Below are 23,446 nucleotides of genomic sequence, written 5' to 3' on the forward strand. Positions count from 1 at the left end.
CCCTCCAGCCAGCCCGCGCCTTAGGAGCGGCGGCGACGTCCTCGGGCCCGGCGGCGGCGGCCCTCGGTTGGGCGGGAGGTGCGTGGGAGGCGCTGGTGGCGGGCGGGGGGGGCGTCCCGACCTGGCTTCCCGCCTCCCCCTTCTCGTCGTCGGGGGGAGGCGAGCGGCCCGGGCTCGGAGCTGGAGCGGAGGGGAAGGGGCGCGCGGCGTCCCAGCCTCGCCGCCGGCGTGCATGCGCGCCGCCTTCCAACCGTCAGCGCGCGCGCCCCACTCCGGGCGCGCATGCGCGCGGGCTCCCAACATCAGCGCACGCGAGTCCCACGCCGGGCGCGCATGCGCGCGGGCTCCCAACCCTCCGCCCGCGCCTCCGACTCTGAGCGCGCATGCGCACCGCCTCCCCAGCTGCGAGCGCGCATGCGCACCGCCTCCCCCCCCCCCCCCAGCTGTCCGCGCGCATGCGCACGGCCTCCCTCGTCGCCTCGTGGACCAGAGGGGAGGGAGGAGCAGTGTGGCCCAATGGGCGGACCCTGCGGCTGCGAAGCCCAGGACCTGCCCTCTAATAATAATCATTAATTGTGATATTTCTTAAGCCCTTACTGTGTGCCAGGCACTGTCCCAGGCGCTGGGGTGATAATGTTGATATTTATTTAGCACTTACTATGTGCCAGGCACTGTCCTAAGCGCTGAGGTGATAATGTTGATATTTATTAAGCGCTTACTATGTGCCAGGCACTGTCCTAAGCGCTGGGGTAATAATAATGTTGGTATTGGTTAAGCGCTTACTATGTGCCCGGCACTGTCCTAAGCGCTGAGGTGATAATGTTGATATTTATTAAGCGCTTACTATGTGCCAGGCACTGTCCTAAGCGCTAGGGTAATAATAATAATGTTGGTATTGGTTAAGCGCTTACTATGTGCCCGGCACTGTCCTAAGCGCTGAGGTGATAATGTTGATATTTATTAAGCGCTTACTATGTGCCAGGCACTGTCCTAAGCGCTGGGGTAATAATAATAATGTTGGTATTGGTTAAGCGCTTACTATGTGCCCGGCACTGTCCTAAGCGCTGAGGTGATAATGTTGATATTTATTAAGCACTTACTATGTGCCAGGCACTGTCCTAAGCACTAGGGTAATAATAATGTTGGTATTGGTTAAGCGCTTACTATGTGCCCGGCACTGTCCTAAGCGCTGAGGTGATAATGTTGATATTTATTAAGCGCTTACTATGTGCCAGGCACTGTCCTAAGCGCTAGGGTAATAATAATAATGTTGGTATTGGTTAAGCGCTTACTATGTAGCGTGGCTCAGTGGAAAGAGCACGGGCTTTGGAGTCAGGGCTCATGAGTTCGAATCCCAGCTCTGCCCCTTGTCGGCTGTGTGACTGTGGGTGAGTCACTTCACTTCTCTGTGCCTCAGTTCCCTCATCTGTAAAATGGGGATGAAGACTGTGAGTCCCACGTGGGACAACCTGATTCCCCTACGTCTACCCCAGCGCTTAGAACAGTGCTCGGCACATAGTAAGCGCTTAACAAATACCAACATTATGTGCCCGGCACTGTCCTAAGCGCTGAGGTGATAATGTTGATATTTATTAAGCACTTACTATGTGCCAGGCACTGTCCTAAGCGCTGGGGTAATCATGATAATATTAATGTTGGTATTGGTTAAGCGCTTACTATGTGCCAGGCACTGCCCTAAGCGCTGGGGTGATAATGTTGGTATTTGTTAAGCACTTACCATGTGCCAGGCACCGTCCTAAGCGCTGGGGCAATAATAACAATAGTAACATTGGTATTTAAGCGCCTACTGTGTGCTGAGCCCTGTTCCAAGCGCTGGGTCATCGGGGTCAGGGTCATCAGGTTGTCCCATGTGGGGCTCACAGTCTGAATCCCCATTTTCCAGATGAGGGAACTGAGGCCCAGAGAAGGGAAGCGACTTGCCCTGAGGCCCACTCCGCCACTTACGTGCTGTGTGACCTTGGGCAAGTCGTTTCCCTTCCTCTGTGCCTCCGTTCGCTCACCGGCGAGATGGGGATTGATTCCCCGTCCACCGTCCTTATTATTCAATCCCATCTATTAAGCGCTTACTGTGTGAGGAGCACTTATCCGAGTGGGAGCCCCATCGCGGCTCAATGGAAAGAGCCCGGGCTTGGGAGTCACAGGTCGTGGGTTCCAATCCCGCCTGCGCCACATGTCAGCTGGGTGACTGTGGGCAAGTCACGTCACTTCTCTGGGCCTCAGTTCCCTCATCTGTCAAATGGGGGATTCAGACTGCGAGCCCCAGGTGGGACACCCCGATCGCCTCGTCTCCCCCAACTCAGCGCTTAGAACAGTGCTTGGGACATAGTAATCGCCTAACAGATACCGTCGTCACTTGGGACCCGGTTCCTTTGGATCTACCCTAGTGCTTAGGACAGGGTACCCGGTGGTTGCTTAACAAATCACGTTATTATTAATCAATCAATTGTATCTGTGGAGTGCTCACTGTGGGCAGGGCACTGCGCTAGACGCGCGGAAGAGTACAATCGAACAGTTGGAATGAACGTTCCCTTTTAATAGGGAGGGAGGGGAGGCGGGGGATGAGAAAGGTAAAGCCCAGAGAGGTCAAAGCGCTTGCCCGAGATTATCCAGTAAGTTCTCAATTCCAGGAGGGGAGGACCGAAAGTCCCAGGGTCCCTTAACCTTCGGTGGAGAAAGCTATAAAAAGTCGGGCGTCGGGCCTAAAGCGGGTGTCTCGTTCGGCAGGCGGCGGGTCCGGGGTCCAAGATGTCGTACATGCTTCCTCACTTACACAACGGCTGGCAGGTGGACCAGGCCATCCTGTCCGAAGAGGACCGGGTCGTCGTCATCAGGTTCGGCCACGATTGGGATCCCACGTGTATGAAGATGGACGAGGTTTTATATAGCATCGCCGAAAAGGTAAACGGGCTTCAGCTCCTACAGCGGGATTCGAGGACCGGAGACGACGGCATTTCTTGCAGCGGAGTGGGATCAGTCAGTATGATTATCCGTGATAATCGGGCGACTCGTTAGGCGCCTGCTCCGCGACGAGCCGTGTTCCAAGCGGGACGGAGCTCGGGGCTGGGAGTCAGAAGGTCGTGGGCGCTAATCCCGGCTCCGCCCCCGTCTGCCGCGTGACTTTGGAGAAGTCACTTCTCCGGGCCTCAGCGACCCCGTCCGGAAAATGGGGACGGGGACCGCGTCCGGCCCGCTTCCCTTGTATCCGCCCCCGCGCCCAGTACGGTGCCCGGCACCTAGTAAGCGCTGAAGTTACTGTGATCAGATCCCACCGGGGGATCTCGGTCTGAGTAGGAGGCAGAACGGGTATGAAGTCTCCATTTTGCAGATGAGGGAACTGAGGCGCAGAGAAGCGAGGGGATTCGCCACACCCGACGTCGAGGCAGACGTTCGTCCCCCTGGCGCGCCCCGCCCCGGGTCCGCCGTGCCTCGGGTCACCCGATGAGGGAAGGCCTTATCCACGTCCTCTCCCGTCTCCCCCTGGGCCGTCCGGGCGTGGGCCAGAGCCGCCTCCCTCGGAGTGCTGCCCGTTGCGGCTCCCGGGCGTGCCTCTCCCGGGCCGGCTCCTGCCGTCGTCCGGTCCCGCTCCTCCGCCGGGGCGGGGGTCTGTGGAGGGCCGAGGGGAAGGCCAGGAACGTCGTAACTCTTGAAAAAATCTCCCCCCTGCAGAGATGGCAGATGGCGGGGGAGCCCCCTCCTCATCCTCTGGCCCACGGGCCACGTTGGGGTGGCCCAGCTGTTGGAAAGTGAGTAAAAGCCCCAGATGCCCAGGTGGGACTCAACTGACGGAGGGGGGGGGTGCGTGTGTTTGTGTCTTAGAGGGGAGCGCCACGGTCCCCTCCCCTCTCCCCTTCCCAGCCCATCAATCGGTGGTATTTAGGGAGCGCTCACTAAGGGCAGAGCACCGTACTAAGCGCCTGGGAGAGCACGGTACAGCAGAATCAGGAGAGGCGTTCTCCGCCCATCGCGAGGCGTGGGCGGCCCCTCCCCGCGCGGCCCTGCTGTGCTGCCCTGAGCCTCGCCTCGACAAAAGTTGGGCCAGAGTTTGCAGGCTCCGGGGAGAGGGGTGAGGGGGAGCCTTCTCGAGAGGCCTCGGTCGTGCGGTTTTCCGGGGAGAGGGAGCAACGAGACTCGGGGACGGTTTACGTCCGAAGCGGTTTTGATTTTGGGGACCCCCGCGCCCGGCGACGTCTCCGAGGGGAGCACGTTGACCACCCCGAGGGTTTCTTGCGTGGGGCTCACCGGTTAAGACTTCATGAGATCTGCGTCGCCCGGCTTCACCGGGGCCTCTGGAAACACTCGAGTCTCTGCCCCGTGGCTCCACGAAGAGGGGAGGGGCGGGTGGGGCAGGAAAACCCAACCGGTCGGTCCATTACAATTTGCCAGAGCCATCGGGGTGAGCACCCACCACGGTGCCCGCCTCTCTCGGTGGCGAACCTAGTCCCTGCTCTCAAGATGCTCACAGTCGGCCGGGCAGAGCTGAAGCCGCACGGGGGACGGGCGCCGAGTCCCTCGGGGTCGGGCCCGGGTCCGGACTGGGGTCACCTACCCTCCTTTTTCCGTGGAGACGGGCCCGTCCCGGCCTCGCAGGCCGGTCTTGCGGTTCCGGGCCCGGCGGGCTGGCTTCCTCCCCCCGAGGACAGCCCCGGCCGGTTTTCCTTCTCGAACGTTGCCCCCGGCTCTCGTCCCGCCTCTCCGCCCGCTGCCGTCCCGTCCCCCGGTCCGGCAGAGACGGGCCCCGCTTCCTCGGACGGTCGGGTCGACTGGGGTTGTGAGGAGGGAGCAGAAAGGCGCCCGGGTGTGGGGTGCGGCTGTTTCCGCGGCTCCCGGTTCCGTGATTAACGAAGCGGGAGGGCCGACTGTACGTGGTCCTGGGTGATTTCCGTGGCGTCCCGGGGTTTCCGGAGGGTTCACGTACGAGGCCCCCGCCTCCGGATGGCCCGCTCGCCTCCAACCTCGTGCTCGGGCGAACCTCGGGGTGCGGGGCAGTGTAACAGACACAGTCCCTGCCCACAACGAGCTTGCAGTCTAGAGGATGAGCTTACGGTCCAGACCGATTTTTATCCGGAGTCGCCAGTGGAGGAACGGCCGGGCGGGTCCGGCGATCCATCTCTCTCCTGACCGGAGCCTTGGTCCGGTCCTTTCTCGATGGCCTGGGCGACCGAAGGGAGCCGCGGCCTGGCCGGTGCGAAGCGGAGGAGGATCCTGGATCGGGGAAGCCAGGAGAGAGTCACCGGCGGGGTCAGGGAGGAGGGACGGGGGTGGCCCGGAGCTCGGGAGAACTCGATCCACATCCGGGGATCACCAAGGATCTCCTGTCGTTTCGGGCCGGGTCTGAAGGCGTACGGTCCCCGTCCGGCCTCCGGTGTGAACAGCGGGGACGGCGACGGCATCTTCCGTGCACCTGCCCACCCGCGACGACTCCGGTCGTGGGAATCCACGACTCAATCCGTGGCGATTCCCGTGCGCAGAGCGCTGGACCGAGCGCTTGGGAGAGTGCAGCGCAACGGAGCTGGGGAACACAGGGAGCTTACGGTCGAGAGAGACGTGAAAATGCATTTTGGATGTCAGTTGAATTTCTTGAAGGCTTTCTGTTTCGACAAGCCCTCCAGGAAACGGAAGCGGTGCGTTTGCTGAGTTCTCCCTTCTTGGCTCCGTCCCGCAGGTGAAAAACTTCGCCGTCATTTACCTCGTGGACATCACGGAGGTCCCGGACTTCAACAAGATGTACGAGTTGTACGACCCTTGCACGGTCATGTTCTTCTTCAGGTAGGCCCCGCCGCGGTCGCACCGTGCTCCTTCCCGGGGGGGTCGGGGGCCGGGGGAGCCCGGTGTCACCCGCCAAGCGGGAGCTCGGGGAGAGCCAAAACAGGTGTATTTGTATTGCCCTCTCCCAAGCGCTTAGTACAGTGCCCCGCGCACAGTAAGCGCTCAATAAACACGACCGGATGAACGAATGAAAGGCAGCACGGGCGTTCTGGCGTGTCCGTCCGAACGGGCTCGAGTCGAACGTCTCCTTCCCGATCGAAGCCGCGATCCGAGCCACTCGACCGGTGGGACGGGGGACCGTGTCCAACCCGATTAGCTTGTATCTACCCCAGCGCTCAGAACGGTGCCCGGTACGCGGTAAGTGCGTAACGAAAACCACGGCGATCGTTATTATTATTCGCTCTTCTGTCCGAAGGAACAAGCACATCATGATTGACTTGGGCACGGGAAACAACAACAAGATTAACTGGGCCATGGAAGACAAGCAGGAGATGATCGACATCATTGAAACCGTCTACCGGGGAGCCCGGAAAGGTCGGGGTCTGGTGGTTTCCCCCAAGGACTATTCCACCAAGTACAGATACTGAAGGACCCGGCCTCTGGGTCCCTCCCCGGCTCCGCTTGTAAATACCGCCGCTCTCTTTCACGTGGAAAGGTTTTAAACGTTTATTTAAACCCGTAGTCCTTCTGGGAGAGCGCTCTGTGGCTCCACGGAGCCGACTAGCCGGAGCTCCCGTTTCGGTCGAGGTCCTTTAGAATCCTTCACGCTGTGTGTGTTCCCGTGCGATGAATTTTTTTGTATTGGCAAGGACGCTCCCCTCAGTTCCCAGCCGAAGGAATTAAAAAATCACCCAGACTCCGGGAGCAGCCTCGATACGTGTGTCTTTTTGGTAATAAACTGAATTTTTCTCCTTGAGAGGATCCATGTTCAAAACTCACTGGTTCACAGAAGGGATGGACGGGGGAAGGAAACCATTTCTCCGATTAATTAGCTTAAAACGGGATGTGGACTGCAAAATGCTGCCGCTTGCTTTCTTGGCAGAGCCTAAGAATCACCTGCCTACTAATGAGATGTAGTTACTAGTTAACGCGGCCGTTCAGCTCCGTGAACAGTTTAAGGAGCCTGCCGTTCCTCGTGCGTCCTTCCAGCCGGGCGGCCGACCGAAGGCTCTTCTGAACGAGGTAGAATTCAGCGTCATCCGCAGTTTCACCTTTTTACTAGACTTGCGGGGAGAAGATGAAACCCCCCCGGTGCAACATCCTATCACTTCAAATTCTCTCTGGGGTGGTTAGTCTTGGGGCAGACTCCTCCCTCTCCCTCTGAGCAAGACTGCGCCCGTCTAGCCTGCGCCCGGGCTCGTTTACCCCGTTGGAAAGCCCCGGGGACGGGGGCGGGGCCGGAAGCGCCGCCTTTAGCTAACCTAAATCCTTCCTGTTGCAGACAGGCCTGTTTCTCCCGTTTGCCCGTCAGCCCAAGCGGAAGGCGGGGGTGACTCCCCTCCGTTCCCCTCTTGTCCGCCGGAGGAATCGGGCGTGTCGGGGAGGGACGGGGAGATCACCGGGCTGCCCGCGTCTGTCCCCCGCCCGGGATAACGAGGACAGCAAGTTTGGAGCGGGCAGAAAATAGCTTTTCTCACACCCAGGCCCCTTGCGGCACCGTGGGACTCGGGGCTCTCTCGAAGGGAGGGCGACTGTGCCCAGTTTGGCCCCAAAGGAAGGAATGCGCACCGGCCTGCCGGGCCATCACGGAGAGAAGCCCGGCTCTGGGGCGGCCGGGAGAGCGGACGGGGCGCGGGCTCCTTCCCTCCTCCGTCTTTCCTCCCCCCAGGAAAGCCCAGGGACCACCGACGGGACGCCGCACGGACGAGGGAGCCGGGAGACGCGGCTTGCGGCCGCGGCCCTCGCCCGTCGTGGCCTGCGAGGGCAGAGAGGCCCGCGTCCAATTCACCCCACCGCCAGACCCCAGCCGGAGGAATCCGCCCAGATGGGAGCCGACGGTCCGCGTAACGCCGAGGGAAGTCCGGCGGAGCCCCGATTTCAGCTTGTCACTCTGCCTGCGGGGGCAGAGATGGCAACCACCCTGCCCTCCGTCAACGCTACGCGGCCGATGCCAGCTGCAGTCGTCGGGGGTTTCCGGCAGGACTCTTTCATTCGTTCATCCAATAGTATTTATTGAGCGCTTACTCTGTGCAGAGCACCGGACTGAGCGCTTGGAACGGACAGTTCGGCAACAGATAGAGACCATCCCTGCCCATTGACGGGCTTCCAGTCTAATCGGGGGAGACGGACGGACAAAAACAAGACAACTTAATCGCCATAAATAGAATCAAGGGGACGGACACCTCATGAACAAAATAGATAGAGTAATAAAAATATAGACAATTGATATTCTTCCCTCCCCACCTCACCCCTCCTTCGACGAGACGGCCTCAGACCTGACTGTGGGCAAGTCACTTCACTTCTCTGTGCCTCGGTTACCTCATCTGTAAAATGGGGATTAACTGTGAGCCTCACGTGGGACGACCTGATTACCCTGTATCTCCCCCAGCGCTTAGAACAGCGCTCTGCACAGAGTAAGCGCTTAAATACCAACATCATTATTGTTGTTATTCTCTTGTGTCTCAGTTACCTCAACTGTAAAATGGGGATTAAGACCGTGAGCCCCACGTGGGACAACCTGATTACCTTGCATCCCCCTCCAGCGCTTAGAACAGTGCCTGGCACATAGTAAGCGCTTAACAAATACCCTTATTGTTGTCGTTAAAAGTCTGGGAAGGCCTCCTGGAGGAGGTGAGCTTTCGGTAGAGCTTTGAAGTCAGTCAATGGAATTACTGAGTGTTTTCTGACATATATTAAGTGCTTGGGAGAGTGCAATACATCAGAGTTCATCCAGTCGTATTTATTAAGTGCCTACCGTGTGCAGAGCTCTGTACTAAGCGCTTGGGAGACTACAATACAATGTATTCTTGGTAGACGTGGTCCTTGCCCTTGAGGAGATCCCGATCTTAAGAACTCTGATACACTAATAAGCGTGAATTTCATTGCGTGTTCACTATGTACTAAGCACTGGAGCGAGTACAGGATAATCAAATCGGACACAGTCCCTCTACCACAGCCCTCGCAGATCCTACTGTAAACCAGGGCAGATATCTTTTTCTCTGTAACGAAATAATAATAATGTTGGTATTTGTTAAGCGCTTACTGTGTGCCGAGCACTGTTCTAAGCGCTGGGGGGGGGATGAAGGGTAATTAGGCTGTCCCACGTGGGGCTCACAGTCTTAATCCCCATTCTGCAGATGAGGGAACCGAAGCACAGGGAAGTGAAGTGACCTGTCCAACGTCACACACCTGACAAGCGGCAGAGTGGGGATTAGAACCCGCGACCTCTGAGTCCCAAGCCGGGGCTTCTTCCCCTAAACCACGCTGCTTCAAAAACACAGGCTTGGGAGTCAGAAGTCATGGGTTCTAATCCCGGCTCCGCCGCTTGCCTGCTGTGTGACCTGGGGCAAGCCACTTCACTTCTCTGTGCCTCAGTTCCCTCATCTGTAAAATGGGGATTGAGACTGCGAACCCAACTGGGGATGACCTGACTACCTTGGATCTACCCCAGCGCTTAGAACAGTGCTTGGGACATAGTAAGTGCTTGACAAATACCCTCGTTATTAATATTACTCACCCTTGCTCCACAGCACTTAACAAACATAACTTTATTTATTTCCCCTATTTGTAATTTAATGACTGCCACCAGCATGTCTCAGGGGAAAGAGCTCGGGCGTGGGCTTCAGAGGTCATGGGTTCGAATCCCACCTCTGCCACTTGTCAGCTGCGTGACTGTAGGCAAGTCACTTCACTTCTCTTTGCCTCGGTTACCTCTTCCGTAAAATGGGGATTAACTGTGAGCCTCAAGCGGGACGACCTGACGACCCTGCATCTCCCCCGGCGCTTAGAACAGTGCTCGCCACATAGTAAGCGCTTAACAAATACCAGCATTATTATTATTAAACTCCTTGGGGCCAGGGGTCCCTTCAACCAACTCGATTGGATGGCACTTTCCCGAGCGCTTAGCACAGTGCTCCTGCGCACAGTCAGCGCTCAGTAAATACCGGGGATTGGTTGGGAGGCAGACGCTAAAATAACCAACTAGTAGAGGATCGGGATCACAGAATTTAAGGATTTGCACCTAAGTGCTCCACCGGGGCTGGGAGGGGACTGCCCACGTGCCCGGGCGATGCAGTTGGGAGGGGAAATAGGGTGGGGACGTGAGAGGTTAATCCGGGGAGGGCCCCTGGAGGAGGAGGGCTTTGAAGATGGGGAGAGCAGGGATCTGCCAGGTGTGAAGGGGGAATTATCGGGCAGGAGGGAGGGCGTTTGGCGGTCCTTGCGAGCCGTGGAGCTGGGCGCTCACCCTTTAAGGTGGTGGTGGGGATTCACTAAACCAGTCCACCGTCGACAAAATCAATCCCGGGCTTGGGCAATTCCTGTATGACTGGTTCTCCCGGCGTCCGAGCCCGCCCTCCCGGCCGCCCGCAGCTCTCCCGACGCACCCATCCGACACGCTCTCGCCCTCTCCGATTTCAACCGAGGCCGGGCCCGGAATTCAGCCTTCTCGGAAGTCTCCGGGCAGAACTCCGGTTCTCTCTCGCTGGACTCGAGATGAGGTGATCGGATCAGACGCGGTCCCCGTCGCCCACAGCCTTCACCGTTTAACCATCTCCCCATTTTTGCGGTTGTCTTAGGCCGGCGGGTCGTCTCCGACCCGTAGCGACGCCACGGACCGTCCGCCGTCGTCGTGGTGGTGGATCCGGAGAGTTTTGCGGGTCAAAATGCCGCAGGTTTACTGCCTCCTTCCACGTAGGAAACTCGAATCTCCGTCCTCGACTCTCTCCCGTGCCCCTGTTGCCCAGCAGAGGTGAATTTTGACCTGTAGCCGACGGCCTTCCTCTCGCTAGCCACCGCCGGAGCTCGGAATGGGTCGGACGGGCCTCCGCTCAGCTCTCCCTCCCGTAGCCGAGGCTGGTGGAGGCCCTGCGAGGTGCTCCCCATTTTACGGAGGAGGAAACCGAGGCTCGGGGCACGCAGCAGCAGCGGCCTAGCGGAGAGAGCCCGGGCCTGGTAGCCAGCAAGATCCATCTTCGAATCCAGGCTCGTTTGCTATGTGACCTTGGACAAGTCCAAGTCCAAGGGAGGCAGCGTGGCGCAGTGGAAAGAGCACGGGCTTTGGAGTCAGGGCTCATGAGTTCGAATCCCAGCTCTGCCACTTGTCGGCTGTGTGACTGTGGGCGAGTCACTTCACTTCTCTGTGCCTCAGTTCCCTCATCTGTAAAATGGGGATTAAGACCGTGAGCCCCACGGGGGACAACCTGATTCCCCTGTGTCCACCCCAGCGCTTAGAACAGTGCTCGGCACATAGTAAGCGCTTAACAGATACCAACATTATTATTAAGTCATTTCACTTCTCTGCGACTCAGTTTTAAAATGGGGATAAAGGCCGAGAGCCCCGTGTGGGACCGGGACTGCATCCAACCTGATTATCTTGTATCTATCCCAGTGCTTAGTACAGCGCTTGACACATGCTAAGCGCCTAACAGATATCATCATCGTTATTATTATTATTATTATAGCACAAGGCCAGCGGCAGAGCTGGGACTAGAATTTGGGTCTTGGGACTTCCGGTCCCGTGCTTTTTCCTCAACTGTCTGAAGGAGACCGATCTATAAGCTCTAAATATAAATGGGAATTTGGGACTTGATCCTTACCACCTGCCTTTCATCGAGCACATTCCCCTGGCCAGGCCAAGTGCGTCATCTGACTCCACGATGACAAGACCGATTTGGGGGTTACCGTACATGGTCAAAATCCATTTCATTAATTGCTTTTCCGGGCATTTCTAGCTCTGTCCTAAATTTATACATCACCTACAAAGTCCAACTTGTCCCAAGAGGATGCACCTTGCAGATTTTCCTCACCCGGCCCTAAGTGGGCTTTCGTTTAGGGCTGCAGGGAAAGAAAATGAGAACGACACTACGAGGAGACACCAGACGTTTTCTTCATCGGATAGTGAGGACATTTTGCTGCACAGCTAAAATGGTCTCCTGGATAAAGGCTGCTTCGCTGCCTTGGCCTGTAAATAATAATAATCGTGGTATTTGTTAAGCACTTACTATGTGTCAGGCGCCGTACTGAGCGTCGGGGCGGATACAAGGAAATCGGGTTGGACGCAGCCCCTGTCCCGCATGGGGCTCACATTCTTAATCCCCATTTTACAGACGAGGGAACTGAGGCATAGAGAAGTGTAGCGAAGTCACACAGCAGACAAGTGGCAGAATCGGAATTAGAACCCAGGTCCTTGGGATTGCCCGGGCCCGGGATCTTCTCACGAGGCTACGGTGCTCTTCAGGCTACAGAAGGGGAAGTGAAAAGGGAGCGGAAGGCGCTCTGGGTGTCTCACTTCTAGGTCCTCTCATTTGTGCTGCGGATGGCAGGCTAAATTTAGAGTCCCCAGAGTCCCGAAGTGGAGAAAGCGTCAGCAAATCCCCAGAGCAAGAAACGCGAAAGAGTAGAAATGGAACATTTCTGAAGGGATCGTGAATTTGGATCGACGGGCTTTAAGCTGAGAGCGGAAGGAGGGTCTACTGGGCAACTGAAAGGGAAATCTTTTCAAATATGAAAAAGGAGGCAGACTTCCTTGCCACAGATTGAGACCTTTCAGCTCGACAGTAGCTGTAGGGGTTCATAAGGACTAAAGCGACGCCGTTTCCAAGTCAGATCTTCGAATGCTTCGGCCAGTGAGCGGCATCGAAGGGTGGCTCGGAGGGGCTGGCTGATGGTTGCCCTCCAGATAACCAGTCAGCCCAGTAAGCTCTCCCAGTGGAATGAACCCTTTTGGCTATTGGAGTGGCGTTATCCCTGTGGACTATCTTGGCCGTATTTTCCCCGTAATAGAATTATCCCTGTAGGCCTTCCTAGTGAAATTAGCCCTGTAGGCCCTCCCGATGGAACTAACCCTGTAGACTAACCCAATGACCCATCTTGGCTCTTTTCTGAAAACTGTGCTTTTAAAAACCCAGTAGAAAATGACGGCTGCCTGATTTGGGTCTGGTCCTCACCAATGAATAGCCTTTATCACAGAAATATTGGGGCGGGGGGATTCAATCGACTCCCCGCTGAGCGAGTATCACACCTCGGTGAACAAATTCTCGATGACAATTGACGGGTTGGGGATAAACGGGTCAAAGCTACCTCTGAGACTGACATTTTTCGATGACGGATTCCTGTATTATCATAAGGATCAACACCAGCCAAACGGTTTAAACCTTTGCCACCTTTGCTATTTTACCGTATTGAAGACTGTGAAGTTGTGGCTGCACACACGCACGCGACACATCGGAGCCGAGGCCAAGCGGCGTCTCACATCCCGACCGATACCCCCGTAAGGCCCCGGACCCTTTCCTCCCACCCCAGACCCGCCGGCGCCGACGGACACCCCGGGTTACCCAGGACGGACCGGGGCTGCGTGGACAACTCCCCCTTGCACCCCGTTCTCCAAACCATGCAAAGAAAATACGTGTTCTAGCGGTCAGTCAGTAGCATTTATCGAGCGCTTTCTCTGTGCGGAGCATCGTACTAAGCGCTTGGGAGAGTACGATATAACAGACCCATTCCCCGCCCACAATGAGCTTACAGTCTAGAGCCTATAGTCCATAGAATTCCCAGCTTTTACAGAAAGCTCAAGAATCCCCGCGAAATGGTTCTGAAATTTAATTTCCACCTTACGCGCTATTTTAAAACCAGCTTGTTGACCAAACTCCGTGGCCCGGGCGATTTCAACGGCTTCCCAAGTGAAGAGACACCACCGGACTCCGCGAGGAGATAAATCAGCGGGCACCGGGAGTCGCCAAGCACAGGGTTGGTCATCCAAGGGAGACGTTTCTTGCAGACCACAGATGAGCGGATCCTATCTTCCCATTAGGGGCCGTAAAAGCCACCGGACTGCCACCGACCTTGCCGGCTGCCGGGGCAAGGAGTCACACTGGCTTCTTCACCGCTGGGGTCGATTCCAGCCTGTATCATCAGGACGGACACATTCTTCTGTAAGTCAGTGATTCGACCACCCATTTCTTCCAGTAGAAAGTTAAGGAGCGGCCGAGTTGCAGGGAGGCCCGGCTCTTTCTAATCAAAATGAATTATGGCTACCGGATTTGGCTTCGGGCCAGTCCGAAGGGGCAGGTGTCTGGGAATCAGAACAGCCAGGCCCAACTCTGCCTTTGACCTGCCGTGTGACCTCAGGGAAAGCCCTCATAACCTCTCCGGGACTCCCGGTTCCTTATCTGTGAAATGGGGATAATGACACCTGCCACTCCTTATCTCCCAGGGGTTCCCGGAGGATAAAAGAAGGCAATCAAGGTTTTAGGGCTGAGAAAAGATAAAAGGGCACCATAATTTCCAGCTACTATAATAAAAATAAACTGGAAATAATAGATCTGCCCTACCTGTCTTTGTTTGTAAGGCAAAGCAGAATCAAAGGGCTCCTCATCGGGGGAAATCAGGCAGGAGAATGTTTCGAGCGCTTACGCTCTGCAGAGCACTGTACTAACGAGGCACCCGAGGGAGAGCACAGTGAGTTGGTGGACACTATCCCTGCCTTCGGGAGTTTACAATCCAGCGGTGGAGAGGGATTCTGAATAAACGACAGGTACAGGGGGATAAGGGGCAATTCTGAGGACTTCCCGGGTCTCGATATCCCCTACCAGCTGCCACTCTCCTGCTGCAGGGGCCACTTAAAAGATGGATTCTCAATTATAATAATATTGGTTAAGTGCTAATTTGTATGTGCCAAGCACTGGGGCCGACACAAGGTCAGCGGGTCGGACTCAGTCCCTGTCTCACGAGGGGCTCACAGTCAAAGTGGGACGAACAAGTACTGACTCTCTGTTTTGCAGGTGAGGACACTGAGGCACAGAAGAGGGAAGTGGCATGCCCAAGGGCACTCAGCAGGCAAGTGGGAGAGCAGGGATTAGGACCCAGGTCCTCCGACTCCCAAACCCGGGCTTTTCCCCGCTAGGCCAGGCGGCTTCCCGAGTCCTCTAAAGCCCGTTGTAGCAATTTCATTATTTTTGGAAAACCTTTTCACACCCTAAAGGAGCCAGTGCAAACTGCATTGACGTTAACCCAAATCCTCAGCTCTGATCTAATTCAACTCCATGAAGAGGTGCGCTGGCCGCAGGAAGCCAGCTGCCCAAGTGTCTTGGGTGGGATCTTCAGAAACCGCCCCGAGTGATTTTTTTTCCAACAGCTTTTTACTTCATCTTGTTGCCTTCCATTAATAATAATAATAATAACGTTGGTATTTGTTAAGCGCTTACTATGTGCCGAGCACTGTTCTAAAGCGCTGGGGGAGACACAGGGTAGTCAGGTTGTCCCACATGAGGCTCACAGTTAATCCCCATTTTACAGATGAGGGAACTGAGGCACAGAGAAGTGAAGTGACTTGCCCACAGTCACACAGCTGACAAGTGGCAGAGCTGGGAGTCGAACCCATGACCTCTGACTCCGAAGCCCAGGCTCTTTTCCACTGAGCCACGCTGCTTCCATTCCGCTTGGCCCGCTACAGCCGATTCTCGAAGCGCCTCACTAGAACCCAAGAATATCCAAAGAAATATCCACTAACACCAACCGGCAAAAACAGGCCCTATTCCCGACACGGTCCCAGGATCCTACTCACGCCACGGCAGAAAAGGATATTTCTCTCAGTTAATGTTTCCGTCAGAGCTTGAAAATTGTCTTGAAGTTCCTGCAGTATGTTATCTGCCTGAAGAATGAACCGCAAACATCCATCACCAACCAGGGACATTTGCATTTTCACGGGACCTTACGTTTCAAAGTTTTTTCTTCAAATTTCTAATCGTTCATTCAATAGTATTTATTGAGCAGAGCACTGCACTAAGCGCTTGGAATGGACGATTCGGCAACCCATAGAGAACATCCCTGCCCAGTGACGGGCTCACAGTCTCATCACTTTGCTCATCATCGTATTTATTGAGCGCGGTATTGTATAATAATAATAATAATAATGAGGGTATTTGTTAAGCGCTTACTATGTGCCAAGCACTGTTCTAAGCAATGAGGTAGAGAACAGTGTGGCCTAGCAGAAAAAGCCCAGGCCTGGGAGTCGGAGGACTTGGGTCCTAATCCCTGCTCTCCCACTTGCCTGCTGAGTGACCTCGGGCAAGTCACTTCACTTCTCTGGGCCTCAGTTACCTCATCTGTAAAATGGGGATGAAGACTGTGAGCCCCACGTGGGACCTTGTATCTCCCCCAGCGCTTAGAACAGTGCTTGGCACATAGTAAGGGCTTAACAAATGCCACCTTTATTGTTATTATACAAGGGAGTCGGATTGTTGAAGCTCCTTCTGTGTGCCCTGTGCTGTACTGTAGTGTGCCCAGTAAGTAAGCAGGTGCTCTGCACATAGTAAGCGCTTAACAAATACCAACATTAAATAATGATTATAATAAGCATTTAACCAATGCTATTATTATTATTATTGTTATTGTGTGCAGAGGGCCTTACCGGGCCCCTACTATCTGCAGAATGCTGTTCTGGGCCCCTACTGTGTGAGGACTGTAATATCACTACTACTACTACTACTAATAATAATGATGGGTATTTTTTAAGCACCTACTATGTGCCAAGCACTGTTCTAAGCCCTGGGGCAGTCCTTCTCCCCACATCCATCCTTCTGCCAGCCTGTCCATCCATCCAATAATAATAATGATAAAAATAATAATAATACTAATAATTCCATCCATCCATCCACCCACCCCCGGGGCCTGGAGCAAGAGGACATCTCTGTCGGATCTCCTCCTCCTCCTCCTCCTCCGCTGGAGCTGTCCAGTGTGGGGTCTTGCCCAAGCATTCATGGCCCCAGAGAAGGGCAGGAGGAGGAGGAGGAGGAGGAGGAGGAGGAAGGGGGATAGGGATGGGGTGGGGGTGGTACTGGAGGCTCTGTTTAAACGTGTGGGGGTCGTCTCACGACTCGGGGTCCCCTGGGCGCATCCCCTAGCCTGGGGGGTCTTGGGGGAGGGGGCTGAAGGTTCTCATTAACCGGGGGATGGTGGAATGGGGGCTGGGGGCGGTCCATCCCACGCTCAGGGTGCCCCCCGGGGCAGCCCCCAGCCCGGGGGGCTCCAGGCTCTGATTAACCGGGGGAGGGGGGTGGAGGGGATGGAAGGGGATGGGGGTCTGTCCATCCCAGACCCCGTGGACCCCTGGGGGCAGCCCCCGGCCCGGCCTGGGGGTCTGGGCAGGACCGGCCCGGCCCAGGGTGGGGGGGGGGCCGAAAGCTCCGATTAACCTGGGGAGGGGGATGGAGGGGATGGAGGCGCTGGGAAGGGATGGAGGACTGTCCACCCCAGGCCCCTCGGACCCTTGGGGGCAGCCCCCGGCCCAGCCCGGGGGGCCGAAGGCGCTGATTAACCGGGGGAGGGAGATGGAGGGGATGGAAGGGGACGGGGGTCTGTCCATCCCAGCCCCCGTGGACCCCTGGGGGCAGCCCCCGGCCCGGCCTGGGGGTCTGGGCAGGACCGGCCCGGCCCAGGATGGGGGGGATGGAGGGGCTGGGAGGGGATGGGGGATGTCCACCCCAGAGCGTGGGAGGGGTCAGGGGTCAAGGGTCGGGGGATCTGGGGGTCGGGTTCCCCAACTCACCAACCGCGCCACCGGCCTCTCGGGACCCTCCATCCCTCTCCGGACACCGGTCACCGGCCCGTCCCGCCCGGGGCCGCCCAGGAAGCCGCACCCCCCGCCTACATTTTAACCCCCCAATTTCCTCCCACAAATCGGGGGAGAGGCGGGGGGGGGGAGGGGCTCCTCCGGACCCCCGGGCCCAAGCCAGACCCCGAAGGACAGCTGGACCTGGGGGGGAAGGGGCTCCCCGGGCCCCCGCCCACATCTCGGCCCCGAGGGCCCGCCCCGCTTCCTCCTCTACAAGGAATAATTCTCCCATTTCTTAAGCGCTTACTACGTACTAAGCCCTGGGATGGACACAAGCCAATCGGGTCGGACACAGTCCCCTGTGATAATAATAATATTTCTGGTTTTGAAGCGCTTACTCTGTGCCGGACGCTGTACTAAGCGCTGGGATGGACACACGCCAATCGGGTCGGACACAGTCCCCTGCGATAACAATAATAATTCTGGTGTTCGTTAAGCGCTTACTATGCGCCAGGAACTGTACTAACCGCTGGGATGGACAGAAGCCAATCGGGTCGGACACAGTCCCTTGTAATGATAATAATAATGATGATGATGGTATTTGTTAAGCACTTACTATGTGCCAGGCACTGTTCTAAGCGCTGGACGGACACAAGCAAATCGGGTCAGACACAGTCCCTTGCAATAATAATAATAATAATTATGATCTTCGTTAAGCGTGGACTATATGCCAGGAACTTGTACTAAGCACTGGGTTGGACACAAGCAAATCGGGTCAGACACAGTCCCTTGCAAGAATAATAATAATTATGATCTTTGTTAAGGGCTTACTATGTGCCAGGAACTTGTACTAAGCGCCGGGATGGACACAAGCAAATCGGGTCGGAGGTAGTCCCTTTTAATAGTAATAATAATGATGGTATTTGTTAAGCACTTCCTATCTGCTAGACATTATACTAAGCGCTGGGATGGACACACGCAAATCGGGTCTGACGCAGTCCCTTGTGTTGATAATAATAATGATGATGGTATTTGTTAAGCGCTTACTATGTGCCGGGCACTGTACTAAGCGCTGGGATGGTCACACGCAAATCGGGTCAGACACAGTCCCCTGTAATAATAATAATTCTGGTATTTGTTAAGTGCTCATTATGTGCCAGGCAGTGTACTAAGCGCTGGGATGGACACACGCAAATCGGGTCAGACACAGTCCCCTGTAATAATAATAATTCTGGTATTTGTTAAGCGCTTACTATGTGCCGGGCACTGTACTAAGCGCTGGGATGGTCACACGCAAATCGGGTCAGACACAGTCCCCTGTAATAATAATAATGCTGGTATTTGTTAAGTGCTCATTATGTGCCAGGCAGTGTACTAAGCGCTGGGATGGACACACGCAAATCGGGTCACACACAGTCCCCTGTAATAATAATAATTCTGGTATTTGTTAAGTGTTCGTTATGTGCCAGGCACCGTACTAAGCGCTGGGATGGACACACGCAAATCGGGTCTGAGGCAGTCCCTTGTGATGATAACAATAACGATGATGGCATTTGTTAAGCGCTTACTATGTGCCAGGCACTGTGCTAAACCCTGGGATGGACACTAGCAAATCGGGTCGGGCACAGTCCCTGGTAATAGTAATGATGATGATGGTATTTGTTAAGCGCTCACTCTGTGCCAAGCACTGTTTTAAGCCCCCAGATTCCCTACCGAGGGAGCAGTGGAAACACTGTGCCCTGATGGTTAGAGCCCGGGCCTAGGAGTCTGAGAGATCTGGCTTTTAATCCCGGCCCTGATATTTGTCTGCTGTGTGACCTTGGACAAGTCACTTCACTTCTCTGGGCCTCAGTGACCTCATCTCTAAAATGGGGATCAAGACACGGAGGATCCCCAGTGGGACGGGGCCTGCGTGCAACCCGATTTGCTTGAATCTACCTCCGGGGCTCCGTGCATCAAGCCCAGTAAAGTGCTTAGAGATACCAAAAAAATAAATAATCGCTACCTCGGGAAGGCGTTGGACTCCAAGCAGGAAAGACCAGTGAGGTCAACATTTCCTGATTGATGAGGGGCTGACCACTGCCCGTCGGGGGCCGGTGAATTGGCCCTCGGCCCTTGTGGAGGCTTTACGTGGTCGCATAAAGTGACTCAAGCTTCTTTGATTCATTCATTCCGTCGTATTTCTTGAGCGCTTACTACGTGCAGAGCACTGTACTAAGCGTTTGGAAGGTACAGTGCGGCACCGGATAGAGACCATGCCTGCCCGATGACGGGCTCACAGTCTCAACGGGGCAGACGGACGGCAGAGCGAAAGAGAACAAAACCCAAGAAGCAGCGTGGCTCAGTGGCAAGAGCACGGGCTTGGGAGTCACAGGTCGTGGGTTCGAAACCCCGCTCTGCCACTCGGCAGCTGTGTGACCGTGGGCAGGTCACTTCTCTGTGCCTCAGTTCCCTCATCTGTAAAATGGGGATTAAGACTGGGAGCCCCGAGTGGGACAGCCCGATGACCCCGTATCTACCCCAGCGCTTAGAACAGCGCTCTGCACATAGTAAGCGCTTAACAAATAAATACAAGAGGTCGTCCGGCGTGCCCTGGGAAGCGCAGAGGGACGAGCGCGAAGGATTGAAGCTCCTTGAAGGGTAGGAATTGGGTCTGCTGGCTCTGTCATGCTCTCCTAAGCCCTCAGAAAGATGCACAGAGTAGGCACTCAATAAATAGCACTGTTTCTTGGATGGGGTGAATTAGAGACAGGTGTATGCCCCCTACCCACCCTGCGCCCACTGAGTGCAGAGCCCTGTGCTCGGCACATAGTAAGCGCTTAACAAATACCAACATTAATTAACATTATTATCGTTATTCTCCGGCCCCCGTTTTCTCATGCGTAAAATGGGGATTAAAGCTGATTATCACGATTATCACTACCCCAGCCCTCCGTCCACTGCCTGGCACCAAGCAAGCACTTAAATGCCATTAAAAGAAATTAGGGGGAGGACAGGTAGGTAATAGTTTCCTTGATTAAGTCGAGGGGAGGCAAGCGAATCTGAATGAGGAGGAAGGGTCAAGCCGCTGCGGTCTGGACAGAAGCGGGCCGAGGGCCCGGGGTAGCCAGTCAGCCGTATTTATTGGGGTCTGACTGGGTGCAGGACAATGTACTAAGCGCTTGGGAGAGTGCCATAGTCCATGCTGGATCCCCAGAGGGAAAGTCAGGGGTGGAGAGGGGGGAGTTTGGGATGCGGGATGGTCTATATTGGGTCACTGGGGAGAGGGTGTTGGGTGGTTCAAGCGGCATCACTTGTGGGAGAGAATCAGGGCTGTTGGATAATCATTTTATTCATTCGATAGTACTTATCGAGCGCTTACTCTGTGCAGGGCACTGACCTAAGCGCTTGGAACGTACGATTCGGCAACAGAAAGAGACCATCCCTGCCCGGTGACGGGCTCACAGTCTAGCCGATCGTCCTTCCCTTTCTCGCTTGCTCTGAGGCCCAGAGGAGCCAAGTGACTTGCCTAAGGCCGCCCAGCAGACAAATGGCGGGGCCGGGATTAGAACCCAGGTCCCGCCGGTTCCCGGGCCGGTGCTCCATCCACTAGGCCACGCTTGATTCATCCTCACTTGCCACCTCGCAGTTTGCAGCGGGGGATGCGGCATTTCCCGAGAACCGGTGGTTTCACCCGTCCCTAAGAGGCTTCCTCTGCCCTCCCCGCCCCGGCTTTCGGTTTCCCAATTTCGGCCCTCCCCGTTGGGCCGTTGACGGGGCTTAATGAATACCGTCATTATCGATTAATACTCGGAATGGCATTTCCCAAGTGCCAAGTACGGTGCCGAGCTGGGAATAATTACAAGGGAGGGAGAGCAGACACGGGCTCTGACCCCGCCGGGGCTCACCATCATAGGAGGGGGGCAAGCGGACCCATAAAACAATGGCAGTGGGGACAGAAAAACACATTAAACGATAGAAGCGACCTTCCGCGTGAGGAGCAACACAAAATAATAATAATGTTGGTATTTGTTAAGCGCTTACTATGTGCCGAGCACTGTTCTAAGCGCTGGGGGAGACACAGGGGGAATCAGGTTGTCCCACGTGGGGCTCACAGTCATAGCTCCTCGCATTTCATTCATTCGAGCGCTTACTATGTGCGGAGCACTGGACTAAGCGCTTGGAATGGACAGGCCCGGGGGGAGACCGGGAGGGACGGAGAAGTCCCCCCCCGTCCCAACCCTCCCCCAGCATCAGAAGCAGCATGGCCTAGAGAAGCAGCGTAGCTCAGTGGAAAGAGCACGGGCTTTGGAGTCAGAGGTCATGAGTTCGAATCCCAGCTCCGCCACTCGTCGGCTGTGTGACTGTGGGCGCGTCGCTTCACTTCTCGGTGCCTCAGTGACCTCATCTGTCAAATGGGGATGAAGACCGTGAGCCCCACGTGGGACATCCTGATTCCCCTGTGTCTCCCCCAGCGCTTAGAACAGTGCTCGGCACATAGTAAGCGCTTAACAAATACCAACATTATTAGTGGCAGGGGGCCCGGGGCCTGTGAGTCAGGGGACCTGGGTTCTAATCCTGCTGTGCCACTTGTCTGCTGTGAGGCCTTGGGGGAGTCGCTTCACTTCCTCTGGGCCTCGGTGGCCCCGTCTGTAAAATGGGGGTGAAGACTGGTAACCCCATGTGGGCTCATTGCCCTGTAATAATAATAATAATGTTGGTATTTGTTAAGCGCTTACTATGTGCAGAGCACTGTTCTGAGCGCTGGGGGAGATCCAGGGTCATCAGGTTGTGTCCCACGTGAGGCTCACGGTTAATCCCCATTTTCCAGATGAGGGAACCGAGGCCCAGAGAAGTGAAGCGACTCGCCCACAGTCCCACGGCTGACAAGTGGCAGAGCCGGGAGTCGAACCCGTGACCTCTGACTCCGAAGCCCAGGTTCTTTCCACTGATCCACGCTGCTTCAATATAATAATAATATAATAAAATATATGATACATTTATATAATATAATATAATAATAAAGGTATGTGTTAAGTGCTTACTATGTGCCAGGCACTGGACTAAACGCTGGGGTGGATAATACTACCATAATAATAATAACAATAATACTATTACTATATACTACTAACTATATACTATATAGAGTATATATATATACTATATAATATAGTGTATATTATATACTACTAAAAATACACTATATAGAGTATATATATACTATATAATATAGTGTATACTATATACAACTATACTATATAGTGCTACTACCAGTAATAGTATTATCATCAAATGATATTATTATCTAATAACATCAATATTGTTATTATTTGGGGGAAGCGGCGTGGCTCAGCGGAAAGAGCCCGGGCTGGGGAGTCACAGGTCATGGGTTCGAATCCCGGCACCGCCCCGCGTCAGCTGGGTGACCTTGGGCCAGTCACTTCTCCGGGCCTCAGTTCCCTCATCTGGAAAATGGGGATTAACTGGGAGTGGGACCACCTGAGGACCCCGGATCTCCCCCAGCGCTTAGCACAGTGCTCTGCGCCTAGTAAGCGCTTAACAGATGCCACCATTATTCTCTGGGCCTCAGTGACCTCATCTGTCCAATGGGGATGGAGTTTTCGGTCTCCCTCCCTGCTGGGGAGACCCCCCCCCCCGACCCCCCTCTGACCCCTTTGACCCCTGACCCCCGCCCCCCGAGAGGCGCAGACCCTCCCCCCGCCCGGAGACGCAACCCGGCGCGCTGTAGGACCCGGCGGCCGCGGGGCCGGGCGGGGCCTAGCGTGACGTCGGCGTCCGGGGGCGTGGCCTCGGGTGGAATGACGTCAGCGGGGGAAAAGAGGGTCCGGCGGCGGGGCTTGGGGCGGGGGCGGGGCCTAGGGGAGGAGGAGGCGTGTGATTGGTGGAGGGGCGTGTCCTAGGCGACGGGGGCGGGGCCGGTCCTGGGGCCATAGCGAGGCGGGGCGGGGG

At 55.6% G+C, this 23,446-nt stretch overlaps 2 protein-coding genes across 3 annotated transcripts; one reads left to right on the top strand and one right to left on the bottom strand.

Moving 5' to 3' along the window:
- Positions 1–6,703, top strand: TXNL4A (thioredoxin like 4A). Of its 2 annotated transcripts, XM_029053403.2 has the most exons (4): positions 1–78; positions 2,746–2,919; positions 5,684–5,787; positions 6,203–6,703. In XM_029053403.2, the coding sequence occupies exons 2-4, from the start codon at positions 2,767–2,769 to the stop codon at positions 6,372–6,374; spliced, it is 429 nt and encodes a 142-aa protein (XP_028909236.1). In that variant the 5' UTR covers positions 1–78; positions 2,746–2,766; the 3' UTR covers positions 6,375–6,703. The 2 variants fall into 2 exon arrangements, with proteins under 2 accessions (XP_028909236.1, XP_028909237.1); XM_029053404.1 differs by lacking the exons at positions 1–78; positions 2,746–2,919 and adding an exon at positions 3,688–3,764.
- Positions 6,704–13,528: 6,825 nt separating this feature from the next.
- Positions 13,529–17,704, bottom strand: HSBP1L1 (heat shock factor binding protein 1 like 1). Its single transcript, XM_029052468.2, has 3 exons — positions 17,492–17,704; positions 15,529–15,595; positions 13,529–13,910 (listed from the first exon to the last, which is right to left on the bottom strand). The coding sequence occupies exons 1-3, from the start codon at positions 17,522–17,524 to the stop codon at positions 13,753–13,755; spliced, it is 258 nt and encodes an 85-aa protein (XP_028908301.1). The 5' UTR covers positions 17,525–17,704; the 3' UTR covers positions 13,529–13,752.
- Between the last annotated feature and the right edge of the window lie 5,742 nt (positions 17,705–23,446).

The sequence above is a fragment of the Ornithorhynchus anatinus genome, chromosome X2, assembly GCF_004115215.2.
Source record: "Ornithorhynchus anatinus isolate Pmale09 chromosome X2, mOrnAna1.pri.v4, whole genome shotgun sequence".
Taxonomy (NCBI): domain Eukaryota; kingdom Metazoa; phylum Chordata; class Mammalia; order Monotremata; family Ornithorhynchidae; genus Ornithorhynchus; species Ornithorhynchus anatinus.

Bases quoted from the DNA above. Each gene is read 5' to 3' on its own strand.
- TXNL4A (XM_029053403.2), top strand. From the start codon at position 2,767: ATGTCGTACATGCTTCCTCACTTACACAACGGCTGGCAGGTGGACCAG. The intron at 2,920-5,683 runs GTAAACGGGCTT...TCCGTCCCGCAG, and splicing joins TATATAGCATCGCCGAAAAG to GTGAAAAACTTCGCCGTCAT. The intron at 5,788-6,202 runs GTAGGCCCCGCC...TTCTGTCCGAAG, and splicing joins ACGGTCATGTTCTTCTTCAG to GAACAAGCACATCATGATTG.
- HSBP1L1 (XM_029052468.2), bottom strand. From the start codon at position 17,524: ATGGAGGGTCCCGAGAGGCCGGTGGCGCGGTTG. The intron at 15,596-17,491 runs GTGAGTTGGGGA...TTCATTCTTCAG, and splicing joins AGAGGCCGGTGGCGCGGTTG to GCAGATAACATACTGCAGGA. The intron at 13,911-15,528 runs ATATCCTTTTCT...TTAACTTTCTAC, and splicing joins GGAAACATTAACTGAGAGAA to TGGAAGAAATGGGTGGTCGA.